General features: G+C 39.1%; 3 protein-coding genes across 5 annotated transcripts; 1 reads left to right on the top strand and 2 right to left on the bottom strand.

Moving 5' to 3' along the window:
* Positions 1-710: 710 nt before the first annotated feature.
* On the bottom strand, positions 711-13,158 carry nckipsd (NCK interacting protein with SH3 domain). The gene is made up of 13 exons (XM_088423140.1): positions 11,827-13,158; positions 10,145-10,257; positions 9,121-9,325; positions 8,905-8,980; positions 7,859-8,349; positions 7,032-7,202; positions 5,788-5,874; positions 5,552-5,690; positions 5,376-5,456; positions 3,916-4,044; positions 3,614-3,703; positions 3,367-3,539; positions 711-2,596 (listed from the first exon to the last, which is right to left on the bottom strand). The coding sequence occupies exons 1-13, from the start codon at positions 11,995-11,997 to the stop codon at positions 2,384-2,386; spliced, it is 2,139 nt and encodes a 712-aa protein (XP_088279266.1). The 5' UTR covers positions 11,998-13,158; the 3' UTR covers positions 711-2,383.
* ndufaf3 (NADH:ubiquinone oxidoreductase complex assembly factor) lies at positions 12,112-14,888 on the top strand. Its single transcript, XM_088423147.1, has 5 exons — positions 12,112-12,599; positions 13,164-13,359; positions 13,433-13,499; positions 13,578-13,678; positions 14,337-14,888. Exons 1-5 carry the CDS (start codon positions 12,511-12,513, stop codon positions 14,442-14,444), a joined length of 561 nt encoding a protein of 186 aa, XP_088279273.1. The 5' UTR covers positions 12,112-12,510; the 3' UTR covers positions 14,445-14,888.
* Positions 14,889-16,331: 1,443 nt separating this feature from the next.
* Positions 16,332-20,185, bottom strand: LOC148419187 (rab GDP dissociation inhibitor alpha-like). 3 transcript variants are annotated; one of them, XM_088423141.1, is made up of 12 exons: positions 20,162-20,179; positions 19,778-19,839; positions 19,505-19,612; positions 19,337-19,433; positions 19,116-19,250; positions 18,127-18,325; positions 17,937-18,068; positions 17,608-17,707; positions 17,368-17,539; positions 17,139-17,283; positions 16,834-16,888; positions 16,332-16,765 (listed from the first exon to the last, which is right to left on the bottom strand). In XM_088423141.1, the coding sequence occupies exons 2-12, from the start codon at positions 19,817-19,819 to the stop codon at positions 16,622-16,624; spliced, it is 1,329 nt and encodes a 442-aa protein (XP_088279267.1). In that variant the 5' UTR covers positions 19,820-19,839; positions 20,162-20,179; the 3' UTR covers positions 16,332-16,621. The 3 variants fall into 3 exon arrangements, with proteins under 3 accessions (XP_088279267.1, XP_088279268.1, XP_088279269.1); XM_088423143.1 differs by having other exon boundaries at positions 16,618-16,765; positions 16,834-16,877; positions 20,162-20,185; XM_088423142.1 differs by lacking the exons at positions 19,116-19,250; positions 19,337-19,433; positions 19,505-19,612; positions 19,778-19,839; positions 20,162-20,179 and adding an exon at positions 18,458-19,109.
* Between the last annotated feature and the right edge of the window lie 110 nt (positions 20,186-20,295).

Raw genomic sequence — 20,295 nt, forward strand, 5'->3', positions numbered from 1 at the left:
TCCACAAAATAAATAAATGTATAAAAACAACAATTTTGTCCTTTGGAGCATAGAAGAAATCTGTTATCAAATATAAAAATTATTAATTATGAAATATTTGTCCACAAAAATCTAAATATAAAGTGTCGGACCTAAATAATTATAAATACATTTTTGTCCACAGGAAACTATTAAACAGAAAGCGACCTATTTGGGGGTTACAGAAGAGATCTGTTCACAAAAATAAATCATGTACTTAATTATTAATAAATATTTGTCCATAAAAATAAGATAAAATGTCAGACCTAATCTAAAAAATAAATCATTTTAAATATATCTTTGTCCACAGAAAAATATTCAACTTAAATGTCCTCTTTTGGGATCATAGTAGAGATGTGTTCACAAAAAAATATATAACTTGACAGGTAACGAGAGGTGGCACACGAAAAGTTGGGTCCAACCATTCTAGTGTGGGACAGAATCTGCCTTTTTACAATAATGAAATTGAATAACCTACTGATCATAAGTTTGTTTCAAAATCTCGAGTACCCCCTGAAGTTCCTTCAAATACCCCCAGGGGTACTAGTACCCCCATTTGAGAACCACTGGTCTAAGTCAGTGGTTCTCAACCTATTTTCAACTATACCACCCGCTGTGAAAGATATTTTTTCATTAAAGTACAACCCTAACCAGCTTAAAAAAAAAAAAAAATCTTAAAACATAATCCTGCGTCAACCTTGTTTGATTTATTAAACTTTCAAACTACATTTGTTGTGGTATCAGAACGTAGCATCATCTGTTTTATTTCTGGTTCATTCGCTGGAAAATTGCATCTCTGATGCCAATGCACATAAGTATACAACTTCACAAGAAAAAGAATTAAATTGCTATTAATTTGTAAAGAAAAACAAAACTACATGAGAATTCTTCAGGACATGTACTTTCAATACCTTCAAAGTATTACTATGTAGATTCATTAAACACAAAGTTACTGTTCAGACTTTACATCTAATTTCCAAAAATAATTGTTTTATTTAATTCTGTAATACCTTGAGATGATGAAAGTTATCTTTCTTTTGCTGTAAACTACAATCGTTAAAGATTTAACAAAAAATCATTATGTATGTCACTGCTGTCATTCAATTTAATTTATGATATTCACTTTTTGAATTGAACTGCCAAAATACTTTTATCACACCTTGTGTTGATATATGTTCAAGAAACATGACTATCCCAGCAAATTCCCTTTTAAAAATAACTTTATTAAAGTCTCTTAGCATGTCATTTTAGTTAAGGGGGAGATGTTCATCTCTCTCAACCTGGCTGTAAACAAACACACAACTGATGAAAAGATATTAGAACACAATACAAAAATATCAGATATTACTTCAGGATTTTAACTTTTTTTTTTTAACCGATATGTTTCCAAAGAAACCATGTCACAAACTGATATATTAACTTGTAATGAGAGAGGACGTCACAATGACAACACAATGTGAATAAATCAAGGACATTTGTTAAATTATTAATAAGATGAATTTCAGTAGATAGTAAATGGACACAGCAGCGTTTGCTCACCACAACAACTGCAGAACATCAGCTAAAGCTACAAAGCGCTATTGTGGATTAAAATGCTCAATTTTGATAAGATATGAAGTCACTGTCCCTAATGCTTAAGGAGCTTTGTATGGGTCAGCGCATAAGACGTTATTTTGCTCAAAGCTTATGTGTCGGGAACAGTCAACCCTGTTTATCTTGTTCTACTTTACGTGTTTGATTAAGTAATGAAGTGCCTGGGGGATGGGTGGAGTAAAGTATGTCAAGTTGGTTTTACTAGAACAATTTCTCTCTCTTTTTTTTTTATAAGGAAAATACAGCTCTGCGCACAAACACTATACTTACATGGCACTATTGCAGTTGATTGAGTGCATTTGCATTAGCGTATGTTCTACACCCTTCCTGTTCCTTGAATAGAAGAAAACTATGCGTTTAATGAGGCTCATTATTGCTTAGGATTCAAACAGCATGCTGTTTTGGCCTTTACGTTTTAGGTTATGCCCTCGCTGGTTTTGTGCAATTGTCATGTTTTACCCTCATTCAATCATCAAAACACATCATTCTCAAATGAAAGTTATGAATTCTACCACACCCCATGCATGCTGCAGCAGTGGACAACAAGTCCAAGGAAACACTGGCATATAAGTGATTGCATCCCTCAGAATTCAGAGATTCACCTTTCCCAACCGCACCTCCCTGTAGTGGCCTACAGTGTGTGTGTGATGCGCATGATATGGATGGGGGCCCGAGAAAGCAGTATTTTCAATTTGCGGCATGCTAGGACAATGTGAATTTTTTTTCCCCTGGTGGCACCCCTTGTGATTCTGCTATGGTGGGTTAGTATTGACTAGTTGATCTGCGGGAACTCCTTGTAGATCTGCTGCACGATAAGCTTATCCATCTGTTTGGCTGTGGCGCTCCCTTCATCTTCCCCGGGGTCTTCCTCCTCCCTGAGAATCCTCTGCAGCGCCCCCTGGAGGTCAGAGAGGCGGTGCTGGTGCTCCAGGTAATCCGTCGAGCGCATGATGGAGTGCATGAGGGAGAGGTACTCCATGCGGAGCTTTGGGTGGAGATAGTGAGGAAGAAGAAAAGTAGGGGAAAGTATTTAGGCGACAATTTTCACAGAAAACTCTTTCTTGGATGCAGAAAATGAACAAATGCTACCAGGCTTTTCTGATGCAAAAATGAAGCCATTATTTATTTATTTATTTAGTATACATTTTGAATCCTAATAAAGTCCAGTGAAATATATAGTATGGATTGACTCTCACATGATCACCAAACATGGAAAATATGTAACCAATTACATTTTTTTATGTGGCAATTTACGCTAAATAATGAGTAAAGTGTTTTATCATTGAAAAGATATCTATAAAATTATTATAAAATAAATAAAATAAAATGTATGATGTATAATATATATTATCATTTATATATATATATATATATATATATATATATATATATATATATATTATTTATATAATGTTTTATTATTTTATCTACTTATAAATTATTTTAATCAGGAACTTATTGTTATTTATTTTAAAAGTCTGAGTATGTAACATTTTGATAGTGAGGGTTCGTGGAGCCATCAGTGCTTATATATAATCATTAGGACTGTGATTAAGATCAGAGTGAAACATACAGTGTCTATTTTGATGAAAATTGATACCAAATTAAATAATAAGTAACCACACTGACAAACAGGACCCGTCCCCTCAAAATTGTATCTATTCATATAACATGAAAATTGTCTAAAATATGATGAGTTTATGGCACAAACAGGCCAGTAACTATCAGTGTTATTAAGCATCTCTCCCAGCTCACCTTGTCTCCGGGTGAAAGGTCAGAGATTTGCCGCACCGCGATGTCAATCATCACCATCATGTCGGTGCGGTAAAAAATGTCAGCGGTCTCTCGATTGGCGAAGACATCCTGCAGGAACTTGAGCACGGCGTGAGGCGCGGGCGGCATGTGCTTGAACATACACACGGGGTCGTCTGCGGAGGAGCGAACATACAATGGTGGTTTTGCTTAAATCAGGAGTACAGATGCCAGTGCAAGAATAAGTCACCTCCTCGATTGAGGAGAAGCAGCACTTTTTCGGTCAGGATCTTGACGTTCTTCTTCCTCAGCTGCTGCATGATGACGTTGTTGCTCGGCGCTGCGCGATAACCGAGAATTGAGTCGGCGTGAGCGCGATTTCGCTGCTCGGTTCATATATTGATCAGAAAGCCGTATTTGGGTGGGAAATTTTTGAACTCGTTTAGAACTGTCGACCTCAGGGGTATGCGATTTCACTTTAATGACTAGCATTTGCAGGGCCGTAGAAATGCAGAACCTCATCGGCAAATATGCACAATGTCGGTGGTTGACCTGTGTGATGCAAGTTGAAGGCCAGCAGTAGGTTAAGGAAGAGGTCAGGCAGCTGCTCCGTAGGGTCAGAGGGGTGTCCGTCCTCCACCACATCCAGCAGGAAGCGAACAAAGTCGCCATTCAAGTGTTCTGAATGCGGGGAGGGAGGGAGGTCAAAATGAGAGTCAGTATTTTGCATATTGCAAGACTGTCACACATCAGCAGTGGCCGGATGCCCCTGAGACAATCGTAAAGTACTTTGGCACACGTGGTTGGATTTGCGTCAACGTTTCGGGATTAGCAAAAATATTTGGAACTGGGTGTTGCCTGGACTATTATGAGTGAAAACTAGGGCGCAATAAAACAGGATTTAGTTATTGTTAGGATTATATTTATTTCATTTTCTGGAAGGAAGCTGTAAAATGTGTACGTATAAGGCGCAGTCAAAAGTTGTCATATGAACATAGTAAAACAGCAAATAGAAGGAAAATGTTAGCTATATCATTCCATTCATATCTTAAAGAAGTAGGAATCTGAAACTCCATATTTGAAATTACATGAACATTAACATTTTTTTTTGTTGCAATTTTTGGGCCATAATTCCAAAAGGCTCATCAGTTACCACTGTACTCACTAGTTTACAATTCATTGTTTATTATTCATGGCTTGATCCTAGAAAATTATTTCGCAACCCTTAACCAGCGCAAAACATTTTTGAATGGAGAAAAACAAAAAAACTTTGAAAAAACATTGTTGGTAGTGTTTTAGGTGTATTTTAGTCAGCAACTCGAAAGAATAGCTCTCAGCTGCTGCTGCTGTACGTCCGTATAAAACTTGACAAAATAAAGGCGTACAACATTTTTGCAATCAGTCACATAACACAATTGAGCAATAAGTTTATGTTCTAATTGATTTTCTCTTCATTTGAAAAGAAAATCACAATATTCTTGTTACTGCAGGATCATTGTCACTAACGATAATGCATATCCATACAAAACAAAATAAATACATTCAATCTTTTGCAATTTAAAAGCTGACAAACTGTCAGAAGAGGACGCCAATATACAGTATGTTAAAAGGAACAGAGATTTAAAACTGTATATATGATTCTGGACCAAATTAAAGGGTTTGATTCCACCTTTTGTCAATTTCGTTGTTGTGTGGCATTAACTGAACAGACAAAATTCAAAATTGTGAACATTAGCTGGGTAGTGTGTAGTAATATTTGACTGTTTTTTTTTTTGTGATTTAGTATTGTTGCTGTGGTTATTTATGTTTTTTTAATACCTTCTTGGAAAAGACTTGTCTTCTCACTGCTCTATTTTATTCTGACTTGGCCAACACTTGAATTTGTACTTATTTCTTTTGATTATTGAATGCAATAAATACATTTAATGGCCCCACCATTTGAAAACCACCGGACTACAGAAAAGTAGGTTGCATACTTACAGCGTCACACTTCTCATTAACAAAAGTCTTACCGTAGTGATGATATGGCACCTGTTCCCCCATTGAGAAAATCATAGTAAGTACCAACGCTGTATAACACATCTTCTGGTGCTCTGAGCAATGCAAAACAAACAGACGACACATTAGTAAAAAAATAAAAATAAAATGTGTATACATCAGCTGACTAGAGGAATAATCCTCCACCCACCTTGTGTGTCAGTCTGTAAGTCCCTGGCCAGCTCCATGGGAAGGATGGAGTTGAGGAGGGTGGAGATGAGAGAAGCATCTAGGCTGCACATGGCACCAAACACTTTGAGCAGCAGTAACCGCAAAGACACGCGAAGCTCCTGCATGGTCACGTAACAGCAACAATGAACCAAGAGTGTATTTATAGCTTTACCGCGAAGAATGATTTTTGACTCGTTTTGAAGACGTTACTCTTACCATCTGATAATAAGATACAAGGGAGAGCACATTCTCATAGTCGCTGACCTTGCACATCCTCTTACACACCTCAGGATCTGCATCAGTCTGAACAACAACAAAAAAAAATATTTGATTTGTACAAGCAATAATTCACATCGCTTCTCTCCCTTCCCTCTGTAATCGGTTCACTGGATGAGTTCCCTGAACGCACCAGATGATCTTTGGGCGCTTTCAAAAATCGTCTGAGCATCCCAGCTTGATTGTGGGTTTTAGTCAGCAGCAAAATGCCAACCAAAAAGATTTGGCAGGCCGTCAAGTTGATTGAGTCACTCTTTAATAACACAGTGGGATCTGTAAACTGGCCTGTCTGATCCCATCAGACATGTCTGGTATTTCAAGCAGGATCTGGATGCGTGTCCTGTGTGTGGATTATACATTCATCTGACTGAATCGCTTTCATTACACCGGACAGGGAATAATAGTTGTATCAAAACTGCAGTTTGCCAGGAGAGCACCGGATCCACATGGAAACTTAGTTAAGAAAAAATCCAGGAAAGATTAAAAAAAAACACTAGAAGACCATTTTAGCTTGTTCAAAATTGCCTATTTGAATTTTAATTATTCAAATGTATCTGGATGTGGTTTTGAACCAGATATATTTTTTTTAGTTACACATGATAAAATGTCAATTGCCTCTGACGTTCGAAGTTCACTACAAAACTAAATATAAAACAAAGAATTGCACAAAATGGTTTTAAATGATACACAAACGTATTGCTCTGCAATTAGGCTCACCTATTGCTAACACACATTACAAACCGCCATAGACGGATTCACTGTCTAGCCACAATGTCACAAAAATTATAACCCATTAGTCAAGTTATTTTCTTAAAGAGACAGTGTGAAAGTTTAAGTGGGATGTTTCTCCGCCATCTTTGGACTACGGATACCCTAAAGAAAAAACTTTGAGAACATTATCATGCTTTAAAATACAAGTAGTTGCATTATCATAGTTCATCATTAGATGGCACTAAATTCCACACATGGTCTCTTTAACAAAAGCAGCGTAAACGTATGCAAACAGGGTATACAATAATATTCATAGTTTTATCCTCTGAAACGCTGTCTATTTATTTGTGCACACTGGTACAGTGGACATTTGTTTTTGGTCTGTGTCTTTTGACCCATTAAAAAGTGATGGAAGTTCATTTGTGAAGAGTAAACTGTGAACAGTCATATATAATGGCATTCATGTGTCTTACCAGTATCTTGAGGAGCTCTTCAAGGTAGCATGCAATGAGGGCGTGGTCTTCGTGGAGTGCCCAGCTGCGCTGCTGGGAGTCATCACAGTGGCGAGCCAGATCACCAAAAATGACTTCAAGCCGCTGCTCGTCGTGACACAGTTGACCACGCGGCAGCGCGGCACCCAAATCCTGCAAAGATATCACGGGGAGTCATATTGTTTGTCGCTGTGTTGTAACCCTTGAAGCAACATAGTTGAACACAAACATTGGAGCAACACATGTAGACAGATTATATGACAATACTCAAAGGCGTGTATTCTTTATCATCTGCAAAGAACGACTAATAGTTCTGTTATTTGCTGTGCAATAGTGACACTCTCTTTTACGTATATGGACACGTATTATTCAAAGCCGCAAAAAAGTGTGTTTAATTATGTCATGACTGTATGATTTTTTTCTTGCAAAATAAATGAGACAAATACATCATTTTAAATAATGTCTTTCAAAGTAAATATCATCTTAATGAATTTAGATGCTGTCAGATGTCACTTGATCCCGTTGTAATGTGTTGTGCTTATGCTTACATTTTGTTCCCTTGGAACCGCAAGTGACAAATTCTCGAGCCTTGGTGGAGGTCAAAAGGCTCATGTATCAAGTTTGACACAGCAAAGCTTGCAGGAAACAAGTTACTGACATGATAAATGCCATCCCACGTACACACACACATACTTTCTCACAGCTAAAAGCAGCTTGAGCTGAAATTCTAAACGGCCGCCGAGTTCTCTTTTGAGTGTACGAGGCGCCGTGGCACGGAGCGCACGTGACGCAAAGAAAACAAGTCTAACCTTGCTCTCCACCAGGGACAGGAGGACCCGCTCCAGGGCGGAGGAAGAATGAGGCAGGCTGGTCTGGAGGTGGCCCACCACCACTCCGACGGCGACCCGCGACAGCTCGTAACTTAAGCCCGTGTTCTTCCGCACCAGCTCGATCAGTTCGGCTCCGACGGTCGGGGAAACCGGTTCAGTGGAAGCGGGGCTCTCGGGTCGGCTGTCGGCGACGGACGGCGGGGCGACTGGCCACTCGCTGTCCGGATGCTCCTCTTCTTGGGCGGGGGGCTGCGGGGCCGGGCTCTTCTTGGGTGGTGCCGACTGAGCGGGGGACTCTGAAGATGCCGCGGCGGGCCTGACGCGTGACGGTACGGGTGGAGGTGGGGTGCTGGAAACGCTTGGCAGGCTGACGTCCGAGGACACCGCGGACTCTAGCGAGGTGCTGCTGATTGTGAGGGAGGGGACGGGGGACGGAGGGAGGGAGGACAATCTGGAAGGGATGTCCGGCTCTGCAAAAAAGGAGAGCGGGAGCTACAGTTAGACAAATGAACCCACCTAAAAAAAAAAAAAAATCAAGATCATTATTGGGGGTGTGCCAAAAATTCGATGCCCAAAAGAATCAATAATCTCATTGACTGATGCACAATACACTAAAAATGTAACAAAATCCATTTTAGATTAAAAAAAAAAAATTCTAATCAGCTTCCATTTAAATACATCAGACATGCAATGACAAGGAAGAAACAACATCATGATGTGCTGCAGAGCCCAACTTCAACACAAAATACATGAACCCCAATGCAATAGTATGCTTTTATTTTGAAGTTTGCTTAATGGTTGCACCTCTATAAACACTAAAGCATTCAAATAAAACTAATGAAAGCTAACTATTTAAAATGACATTAACAAAAACAAATGCCAAAATAAAATAAAAACTAATCATTACAGTAATAATATCCTAAATGATTATAAACATAATTTTTGTCTTTTATTTATTTAATTTTTTTAGCAGAGCCTTGTATGATTATCAGGGTCACAGAGGTTTTATACCAACATCCACTGACCTGGACGCCGGCTGTTACGTTGTTTTTCTGGTGGGGGCGGTGTGATTGGAGCCGCACGGCGAGGCTGCGGGGGCACCTGGATGAAGGGATGCAAAGCCATGGGGGATCAACGCCGAGTAACGTCAGAAGTGAAATTTAAAAAAAAAATTGAAAACACTAGTTTAGGTGTAAAAACATGGCTTTGTGCCATAAAACAAGACAAAACGGCAACAGCACCTGATAAAAGCCCGGCTCCCCATGCATGTTGTCCATGCTTCCTGATAATGGGACGCCTCCCTGTCGTCCGTAGTCTCGATTAAGGCCATTGGGCAGCGGAGGAGTTTGGCTGAGAGAAATTTCGCTGTTGGATGCCGGGAGGCCTTGTGAGTGTCCTGATATGCTCCGCCGTGCAAGCGTCTCCTTTCTGTGATGGATCAGCTTTCTAGAACAGAAGAATCAAGTCCTCATTCACCGTTTAGAAAATATTGCAAATAGATAGTTAGGACATATTGCAATAACATATTTGTCGGATTTTTATTTTTTAATTTTATTATGTAATAATAAAAATATAATGTAATACCTTAATGACGTTATTAATTACATTATTATTATATTTTTATTTTTATGTTCTTTTTTTACAGCATTTATACGGATTACAGCTTAGTCTAAAACAGAAAAAAGTAACCAAGCGCATCAAAGTGTCCGAAGTTAAACAAAATGATGAAAATTCTAATTTTATTGCAATTACACATTTTTTATGGGAAAGGGTATAGAAAGGTAAAAAAACTATGCTTCTTTTGTTTCATGAAAAAGGGTAGATAAGGAAAGTAAAAAACAAACAAACAAAAAAAAGTTTTTTCAGAATGTTTGAAATTAGCTGGCAGTTTCTCATTTTTAAATGGCTGGTATTAAATAACTGCTTTTCTTGGGTCTCTTTTTTTAATCATTATCACCTTGCATTGGACAGGGGTGTGTAGACTTTTTAAAGCCAGATTTACTCATTTGATTTACTCATTTAACAGTTAAATATGTTAAACGGTGCCTGCGTGGAGGACTTAAGGGTCAACCTTGGAATGAACTACTGTATTTCAATTCACATTATTACATATTAGACAATTACTTTTGGAATAAGCAAATTGACAGGACAAGCACTATTTGCTTTTAAGTCTTCCAAAAGTATACATTTTTTTATGTGATGTCAAGGCATTGTCATCATTAGGCATAGCTATTATTGAAGTTCTCAATGAGCATTTCTCCTCACTGGAGGACATCCCGCTGTTCCAGATTGTATTTGCCTCCATTCTTTAAGGCAACATTGTGGATGCCTTCGATGGCTCTGTCGATGGACTGCAACACTTCGTCCTGCTCTGGGGCCTGGCGGACAGAAGGAAAAATGAAAAAAAAGAGAAAATGAGGATCTGTAGGAATGAAATATTTACTCATGCTTGCATAAAACTTTCAAGACAACCGAGCAAATTTCTCCCCTATGGCTGTGTACTGTGTGTGCGTGTGTTTGAGATGTGAGGAAGAAGAAACTGGGTCAGTTAGCTAACAAAAAGCAGCCTTTCAGCCAGTGTCACACATGCTCAGCAAGACTCCAAATTGGAGCTCAGTGAAGCTCCGCAACCAATGTGGAGGGAGCATTCATTCCTGAGTGGCGCAGGTCACATGCCGGGACAAGTTCACTGATGAGTGCATCCCTGGAAGAACGCGCTTGTGAGAGGGACTCACTGTATGGAAAACATGCCATTTCCAAGAAAGAGGCTAGTCAGATGTGATCTACAGATGAATTGAGAAATTAAAAAATATGACAGTCAGACATTTTAGTCATTGTCCTCGTTAGATTTTCAAGTGACTTGGGGTGCCAGTTAATTATAGGGTACAGAGAGGCCAATAACTATTCACACTCGTTCCAAGCAAAAATTTAAAGGCTTCAAAAAAATCGAATATGCTTGTTTCTGGAATTCCGGCCATTTCCTATAGTCACATGCTAATCCAGTGCTGTACATTTCTTAAAGGGATAGTCAAATTATTTAGCCATTTTCTGTAGAAAAGATTTTTTTTTGCCATTAATTAATTTGATAATCAAAATATTTTTCATGCATAGCTCAAACCTTTAAAAATACATTTCTTATAATTGCTGTCAATTGGAAATGACCACCTGTGCTCAAAGCTCAGGTAATGGCCCAATTGCAATGTGCCTGTTGGTCTTGTGACAGTCAACAAGTGGTGAAAATCATTTCTTCATCAAAATAATGATATGTAAAAGAATAACTTTTTGCTGCCAAAATGAGTAGTCTTAGAAGTTAATGAATGGACCATCCCAATTATTAAACTTATGTGCAGAAAACATTTGCATTGAATCTCTTTATAAACTTTTAGGGGTTTATTTACATACGCTTTTACTGCATTTTTAAAAAGGATATTTTTAGTTTCCTATATTAAGGTGAAGTATTCAAAAGATGTCAGGAATGCACAAAATTCTAAGCATCAACTACACATCAATTTGTTTGGCCAAAAATCAAAACTATAGAACTGATCTAACTTCACGGTATTTTTATTTGATGTCTACTCCTGAGAAGAAACTGCTTAATAATTCATTTTTGTATATCTTTGTTTGACTTTTCTAATTCATAATCATCGTTGTAGGACATACATCCTTAATTCTAATATGCAGTATATTCATGCAGTATTTTCCCCTTCTACCATAGATTACCTTTAGAGTACATATTAACCACTGGAATCTATACGACAAATGCCTATGACACAGTTTTGCAGTGGAGTTTATTAATAGAGATTTATAATAATCGTGATTTTCCTGCGCATATGTGACGACAAACGCTTTGAAACTAGTCCTGATGCATTACCGCCCCTCCCATGAGCGATCCATCGGCATCTGTCTCTCATTCACCTCATTTCTCCAGGGTGGGACGTGGTGTTTACCTGAATCTTTTCAATGTATGAGGAGGGAATGTAGCCGGTCTCCCCCGAGCTGCTGCGTGAGCCCAGCCACCAGTGTTTGTTGCTCCTTTCCAGGATTAGGAAGCTCTCTCCGGCCGCGAAGTGCAGTGAGTTGGGCTCCGCCGATCGGAAGGCATACAAGGACCGGTACATGTTGTCGATCAGCACTTGGATGCAACAAAAGGAACCCGATCAGTATTGAAAAATGTCGCGGGGTGATAAAGAGTCCCTGCACAGGGGAAAAGTGACCTTTTGGGGGTGTTTTTAAAGGGGCTTCGAAGGAGGCATGGCCCCGGCGGATCCCTGCTGTCTGTCTATTTACAATGCAGCTCAGATCTGATCACCTGACAAGGCGGTTATAGTTCAACGTCGCTAGGGGCGCTCTAGAGAACAGTAACGCCCCTAGTCTTATTAATCAAATGCAGAGCCATTCGTCTTTTTGGTTGTTTAAATTCTGGGCATGAGAAGTGGTACGGCATATATCTGTCAATGCGTATCTTTATAAGTTTATAAAATAAAAGTATTTATATATTTTTTACTTGAATAACCTTTATTTTTAAAACGCGTGATCGATGAAAGGGATGTGGGCGATTTGTTCGTCTTACGGTGATACCGGAAAAGACCTGCGGTGTCGCACTGATTGTCGTCCCCCCCATTGTTATCAACATGGCCGGTGCGGTCTGTGCCAAAATCTTCCTTCAGAGATCATCACCAAGGTTAATCTTGTCCACCAGAAAAACGCCGACTTTCCTCAGGTACGTCTTCCAGTCTATTTATTTAAACGATTTCGTTCATATTTTAAGGTACACGCGAAGTGGTATTATTTTACACGGGGTCATTTTGTAATCCTCCGCGGGAACTGGTCAAGTTATGAAACTCGTCGACTTTATTTTTTTTTTCCCCTCACATGATTTATTACTGGCGATTAAAGGATACCATTTTTTTAAATTGTAGTAATTAAATTACATACATAACTGAGGTCCATTTATTTTATTGTTTTGGGTATGCCGTATCTGATATTAATTAATTTTGCTGTGTTAAATTAATGCATGTATAAGTTACGTGTAGTAAGATTGATGATAATTCACTTATTCCAGAACGGAGTATGTCTGGACTGTAGTCTGTTAAATTAATTTGTCTCTGGATCCATCTAATGGACATCAAAGTAATGACAGTCCGTGAGCACTTAATTTAAGGTCTGCACTCTGGCAATGGTTTCTTTAAGAAGTCAGAATAGTAACCTGATTTTTATCATGCTAGTACAATTGATAAGTGCATTCAACAAGACATGACCACGTTTGTCACCGCGTTTCTTGCAGTCCGTGTCTGTCCCGGGCGCACCGTTTGGGCCCAGGCGATGATGAGTTATATCAGCGTACCACAGTGTCAGTTATGAAGAAGGATCCAGGAAGTGGCGTCATGATCCTCAGCTACAGCTCCCAAGGATTCAACATCAATGGCAACAAAGTGTTTGGTCCCTGCGCAGTGCTCCCTCCTTCCATCCTGCAGTGGAAGGTGGATAAAAATCACATGATTCTTCATTGAGGACACGTTCTTAACAGTTTTGAAAATATTGAATACTTTGCAGGTTGGGAGTTCTAAAGATATCACAGAAGAAAGTGTTTCACTTTTCCATATGATTGTACCACAAATAGGTAACAATTCAAGTTGATCAGGTAACATTAAGTGCTCCAATGATGCTGTACATCATGTGTCCTATTTTACTTTTGTAGAAATTCTCGTCCTTGGCACGGGGGCGCGACTCGAACGTATTCATCCTTCAGTTCTGGCTCTTCTAAGGAGCAAAGGCATTGCTGTAGAGGTGCAAGACACGGTAAAGCCCACCCACCACAGCAGTGTTAGTGTTGTAGGTTAGGGGTGCACAATATTGAACAAACACGCTACATGGTTGATTAATATTAGTGTCGCTGTTAACATTGATTCCAAATTACTATATTCCTATCTAATTCAATCAATATTTGTTGTTCGTGTGGCAAAATAAGCAGGTTCAATGTATTCTGAGCTTACATAGACAATGTAGCATTCATTATCGCATAGAAACCTATATCATATATTTAAGTGGATTAAAAAAAAGCACTTCTATTTTAGTTTGTAAAGAGGATAATCAGTTTAAGGAATGGATGTGCTGTTGTACTGTCGAATTTACTTTTTCATTTGTAGAATCTTACTCTATTCTTTCACTGAACACAAAAACATGTTAAATAAAATAATCACACAGTTCCTGTGATTGTCACAATAAATGGGCCACAATTTGCATTTAAGCCTGTTAAGTTTATTCACCTAACATATTTTTTTTTACCAAAACACTTTACATGAAGTTGCTTGTCATAAATAAATCTAGTTTGTCTAATCTAGTTAATTCCTTTTAAATCTCAGAATGTCCACAGAACTCTAATCGTGCTTTACTTTTAACATTGTTGTGCTGTTGTTGTTGTTTTTTGTAATTTAGATATCTTTTTTGTTTTCTTCAGCCAAATGCATGTGCTACCTTCAACTTCCTGATAAGTGAAAACAGGGTAGCAGCTGCTGGTCTGATCCCTCCGTCCCCCAGCACAGCATTGGAGGTGCAGCAGGAGTAGCTTACCTCGTGCGAAGCACATTTCAAGACTCTTTCCAGATGATGCCGATTCATGAATAATCTTCGGCATGTGTCGTACTTCAGCAACAATGCTCTCAAAGGAAAACTCATCCCAGACGAAACTTGATGAACTGACCTGTCGCTGCTTGAAAAATTCACTTGAAATCGGTTGAACATTTGCAAGACACCACTAATGGCATTTTGTGTGACTTTCTGCCTTTTATGTATCTAAATTAAATATTTAAACATTTTATGTGTGTGGAAAATGACCTAGTGGGTTGTTTATGGCTTTATAATGACTTACAAATAACAGACACACACAAAGTTGGCTTTATTTGTACTTCAAAGGTTATTCCAATCAATCCTTTAGTCATTCTGCACTCCACTATATTTCTCTATATACTAAAACATCCAGTTTCTGTCCAGACATAAACTAAGTACTGTATTTGCTTGTTTTGGTGTTTCCTCTGTCTTTGCACATTTTGTGTTGTGCTACAATGATGACCAAGTGTGCATTTTTATTTATTTATTTTTATTTTTTTTAAATCCTAGGTTTAGTACATATTTCAAGACCTGGCTGCAAACCCTTTAAAGACTCTTTATTTGGACTTGGTAGCTGGTTGGCAGCTAATCATCTGTTGTTGGACTTATTACAATTAAGTGAACTTGGTGTCATGTTTTAGTTCAACATCTTTTTAGTTTAACACTGTTTATGCTAAACGTCTAATCATTAAAAGGATACTAAATTTATTCAGGCATTTTCAGAAGTAAACTATTAATGGTTGATGATGAAATTCACAAGCAATGTAAAGAACATTTCTGATAACGTTTTCTATTTAGTATTGATAGATACATTGAAAATTGTAGGGGGTGGCAACCGCGGTCCATAATTAGTAGTTTAGTAGGGGTGGCACTTACACACCTGTAAAATCCCCTATGGGACAGCAAGTGGTATATTTTTTTAAAGATATGTATATGGAAAATAGTAATCAAATTATTCTGAGGCCAATTATTAATTTCTTCTGAAAAGTATTCCTTGAAATTGAATAGTGAGAATTTATCATTCCTGCTGGCCAAATAGTGAGTGTAGTAGCCCTTGGAAATAGTACCAGAAACCCCTGAATTCTGCTTGGTCAAAGGCCTTAACCTAAAAAAAAAAAAAAAGATAAAAAGTGCATAGAACATTCCACCTCAGTCCATAGTGTAGACTGTCCTTGACTTGTTTAAGCCTCTTACAGGTTGCAGAGCAGCGCCACTGAGTGTGTGAAGCACATGACATAATTCAAAGGCTTTGTCCTCGTCACACATAAGCTGTGGCACAATCTATTAATCCTCTGCATTCATCTCATATCATTGCCAGTCAGCGTGCTGGGCCCAAGTCATCATGGAGGCCTGTTAAATCCCTTTTTGTGCCCCCTTGGCTGTAGAAGTGAATGCTTACATGGTGCTGCAAGCCAAGTCCGAATCTAGCGTTACGGCTTTACGGCTTCTCATCTCCCGCCCAGGCAAATAGATTTAGCCATTTTGTACATTTTATACAGTAATTTTCCGTCTCTGACCACATGAAACCTTTCCTACCAAGAGAAAATAATAATAATAAAAAGGATATCTCCTCTCATACTGTCTCAGTACAGTCTCAATACTGCCCTGGATATTTTTGCAAACTCTGTTCTTGTCTTATCGCTATAGCTTCAATACAAGTCCAAGTATTTATTTAGTATTTTTATTTTTTCAAGATATTATAAATCCTGTCAACGTTTACATTATAAATTGGCAATTTCAAACTTTCTAAAGGTTCGGATGAAGCTTTTTTTGCTGCATTTCATAAAACTGGAAAGTAGGTGTAACGCGATTGTGATCTTGTAGCCAATAACCGATGATCAATCTGTTCAGTGGTGAATCAATGCTTTTAATTTAAAAATGTGTTTATTTACAGTACTGTCAATTTCCACTATTCCCATGGGACAGGCTAGCCATACATAGTTCAAATTTGCCCAATTAAATACATTGATGCCCATTGACATGCACTGTGGAAAAATAATAACAAGCGTATCTTAGAAAATCCTTTAAATACATATGTATGATGATAAACATCCAGTACATGAAAAATGGGGCAAAAAATAAAAAACATCTTTCTCTAAGTATGCCTATCTATCTATCTATCTATCTATGAAGGTCCTAGTCTTCATCCGAGCTGCGTGACTGATGCCTGTGTGAGGTGAAGCAGAGGTTGGTGCCCATGATGCGACGGTACATGTCCTTAATGTCCTCACACTCGCTCTCAAAGTGGTTGGTTTCGTCGTACGAGCGGGAAACAAAAATCTGGGCGAGGTAAAAAAAAAATGGTCATCACGTGCTCTCTTCTTTTACCAAGAGGATGCTTTTTGTACCTGACTCTTGTTTCCGTCATCATTTGGAACAAGCAGGCTCTTGACTGAAACAAACCTGGAGTTAAATCAAATATATTGAGACTGTAATTCACATCAATGACTTTTATCTCATTGACTAACATTGAGGGCTATAGACGTCATACATCAATTTTCACTGGGCTTGCAGTGTAAGTTTACATATTTAAGATTCCAAATTTTCCCAAACCATGGAGAGCCGCAACATAAGCATGAAAGAGCGGCATTTGGGTCCGGAGCCGATCATTTGGTGGACATTTTGCATATCAGTGACATGAATTGTGACCCACTTTTGCATGATGGGCTCCAGGAGGTCCAGGCCTGGCTGCACTTCTTTCTCCGGTTGCCTGCTTTCTGCAGCTGTGCTCACCGTGGCAACGTAAAACCCATCCGAGGCTACGTTGTGCGCGCATGACACCACAGATATGAAGATGTCTGTATAAACGAACACACATACGCAGGCAACGATGAGGTACAATGGCTAACTGAAGCACATGTCATTTTAGGAAGCCAACACACCGGACTTCCTGCCGAGTTGTGTTTGTGGGATAATAATCTGGCACGATTTAGCTTCTTGTGTGTTTTTAATGGGATGATTTAATAGACAGATGACCCTGATGACTCGCCCCACTTTCCTCACTCGATTGGGAACGTAGCTGGGGTCACAGATGAGCTGTTTACACTGGAACGACTGGAGAACAAGAAGTCAAGAAATCACAGCGCGCCCCACTGGGCAATTCCAAACCGAGGCACGCTTGCCTTTCCTTCAGATTTCACGGCTGTCACTTTGCCGTTGTCTACCACGATTTCATCCACCATTCGGTGAAGCAGGAATGTTCCTCCGTACTCTGCACTCAATCTGAAGCGTATTTTCATACATGCATTTGTGTCACCCGAAGGTCATGTATGGACAAAAGTATGAGGACAATACCTACTCATCATGCCTGTATCTGAGGAATTTGTGTGTCCTCTGTTCAGTAGAACAGTTGGCATTGGTTCACAATTCCTTTTCCAGGCTATTCCAAAGATGTTGTTAATGTGTCCCAATAGTTTTGTCCATGCCATGAAAGCTCATTTCAAAGTGTTACCTTGCAAATCCTTGCGGTAGTTCTGCCAGTCCAAACACGGGGTAAAGGTACGGGCTGGATTTGTGGCGAGCCAGCGACTCAGCATACAATCTGATCCGCTCGATAGTCTCCACACAAGGCTGGTCTAAATAGCTACACAAGGAGAGATTTGATTTGAAGAAAATCTTTGATTCGCCACCTGTGACCAAACCTTTTGTTGCTGTGCAAAGCGATGGCGTGGCCTATGAATTCTACAGCATCCAGTCCCAGGTCAAAGTGAGAGAAGAGATCCCGGGTTGTGGTTAGATCAGGGTCCACATCCTGATGTGTGCGAGGTTTTCTTACGTCGAAGTTCTGGGCGAAAAGCAACAACTTCCTGAACCGCCTCTTGTCAAACATGCCCATCAAATCTGAAAAAATATTTTGAAGGCATTTTATGCCAATTGCACATACTGTAGTTACCACAAGCTATTGTAACAAACCCCCCAGTCTTAAAAATGCATTAAAGAATTGTTAAGAATGTTAGAAATACATGTTTACACCTAATAAGTTCTCAAGCAATGCCTCGATGAGTAGTCGGGAAGTCGGGGTCCTTTTATTCCGACTTTGCAACTTGTTTGTGTCCGCTTTTCTTATTCGGAAGTCAAAGGACTCGACTTTCCATTTTTCAGGATTGCAGCATATGACAAGAGCAAACTCTCTGCTCTCAGTTTGAAAACAGATCCAATAAATGGCATCTCTTTTACTTAAAACATAGAAGAAGAAGAAATATACATGATTAATAAAACCCATCAGTAGCTATCGAGGACAAAATTGGATTTCCTTGATACGGGCCCTTTAAAATACAAAACAGTGTCAAGAGATAGCATTCACTCCCATCAAATCGATCCCTTTGGGAAACCAGTATTCTTGACAACAGTTCTGCTTGCGGGTAAATTGTTTACTACAAATGTTGATTGTTCAGCCGTGTGGTTCCGAACACACATCGCCGTGATGTCACTTGAGCATTTTCTCCAGTAAAACGTTGTAACTAATAAATGGAGTGTTTTTACTCTTCTACGGGTGATACAAGGCTTGGTATCATCATTAAGTCTCTCACATTTCATGTTTACCTGCTCAAGCGGGGCTGGTGCGGAGATAGCAGGATAGGCAAGGAATGTTTTGAAATGCATCAATGAAGGGAAATAAAAGTTTCCTGACCTGAAGTGTGCGTGTCTTCCTCAGTGGCGGGGACCTTGTGCAGTTTTCCCGCTTTGTAAACATAGTTCCCTTCTACCACTCTGAAGTCCAGGTAGCGAGTCACGTTTGTAAGCACCAACATTTTCACCAAGTCACCTAATGCAACCACACATACAGCATGAAATGATGACACGAAACAGAAACAGCCAAAAATTATTTTCTCTATTACGACAACCCCTGACTATTGGCAAGGAAGAACTTGGGAATAAGATCAACGTTCCATTCTTTTCCACGATCACAGGATGTGACAGGAACAGGAACTTGGAACCTCCTGTACAGCTGAAAAGAGAATTTGACAGATAACATAAATAATGTAACAAATACATGTGCTCGTGTTTGGATGAGCACACCTCCTCTAGGGGAGAGATGGACGCACTCTCTCCTCCGCAGTGGGAGTTCCTATCAATGTGAAGGACCTTTTTGCCATTTAGTGTCATCAAACCCGAAAGGACACATTCCTGCAGGGGACAGATAGGGACAGATGAATGACAAAAATTCGTCAAAATAACAAATTCCTTGACTTCACCTCTTCTTACTTGCAGCTCAAGACGTATACGCTGATCCACATTATATACCTATACTGACCTCATATGTTTTTATATTTAACAAAAAAAAGTCCTTACCTTAAGCCCAGTTCCAAGCACTATAACGTCATACTCCTGCATCTCAACAGTCCCTCGCTTTTCTAAATGAATGTTGCGAGGATGATCAGTGTCAGTAATTGCTTTGCAGTAATCCTCTTATAATTGGCACATCGGTGTGAATTTCTAAGTGTGTGTTTAGATATGCTTCATAATTATTCATCAACATTTTTACGTTATGTTATGTTATGTTATGTTATGTTATGTTATGTTATGTTATGTTATGTTATGTTATGTTATGTTATGTTATGTTATGTTATGTTATAGGCTTGATGCTTGTCCCCAGTTGTAAAATTCTGCAAAATCTGCTGTGCTCTCCTGATCATTAGTGATGTAATACCTGCACAAACTGACATCGGTACGTACCAAGGAAAAAAAGGCGTATTTTTTAATGTCGAGAATCTTCACAAGGTTTACATCACGGTACTTTACTCCATTATTTCTGTGAGCTCTGACCGCTAGATGGCGATAATGCATTTGATTGGTCCTTTATAACTGCC

The sequence above is a fragment of the Hippichthys cyanospilos genome, chromosome 9, assembly GCF_059441005.1.
Source record: "Hippichthys cyanospilos isolate Australia breed blue-spotted pipefish chromosome 9, RoL_Hcya_1.0, whole genome shotgun sequence".
NCBI lineage: Eukaryota > Metazoa > Chordata > Actinopteri > Syngnathiformes > Syngnathidae > Hippichthys > Hippichthys cyanospilos.

Bases quoted from the DNA above. Each gene is read 5' to 3' on its own strand.
- nckipsd (XM_088423140.1), bottom strand. From the start codon at position 11,997: ATGTACCGGTCCTTGTATGCCTTCCGATCGGCGGAGCCCAACTCACTG. The intron at 5,875-7,031 runs GTAAGACACATG...GTTGTTGTTCAG, and splicing joins AAGAGCTCCTCAAGATACTG to ACTGATGCAGATCCTGAGGT. The intron at 5,691-5,787 runs GTAAGAGTAACG...GTGACCATGCAG, and splicing joins TTGTATCTTATTATCAGATG to GAGCTTCGCGTGTCTTTGCG.
- ndufaf3 (XM_088423147.1), top strand. From the start codon at position 12,511: ATGGCCGGTGCGGTCTGTGCCAAAATCTTCCTTCAGAGATCATCACCA. The intron at 12,600-13,163 runs GTACGTCTTCCA...CGTTTCTTGCAG, and splicing joins AAAACGCCGACTTTCCTCAG to TCCGTGTCTGTCCCGGGCGC. The intron at 13,360-13,432 runs GTGGATAAAAAT...AATACTTTGCAG, and splicing joins CTTCCATCCTGCAGTGGAAG to GTTGGGAGTTCTAAAGATAT.
- LOC148419187 (XM_088423141.1), bottom strand. From the start codon at position 19,819: ATGCAGGAGTATGACGTTATAGTGCTTGGAACTGGGCTTAAG. The intron at 19,613-19,777 runs GTAAGGACTTTT...TGTCCCCTGCAG, and splicing joins TGCTTGGAACTGGGCTTAAG to GAATGTGTCCTTTCGGGTTT. The intron at 18,069-18,126 runs GTTTGGTCACAG...CTCCTTGTGTAG, and splicing joins GCTTTGCACAGCAACAAAAG to CTATTTAGACCAGCCTTGTG.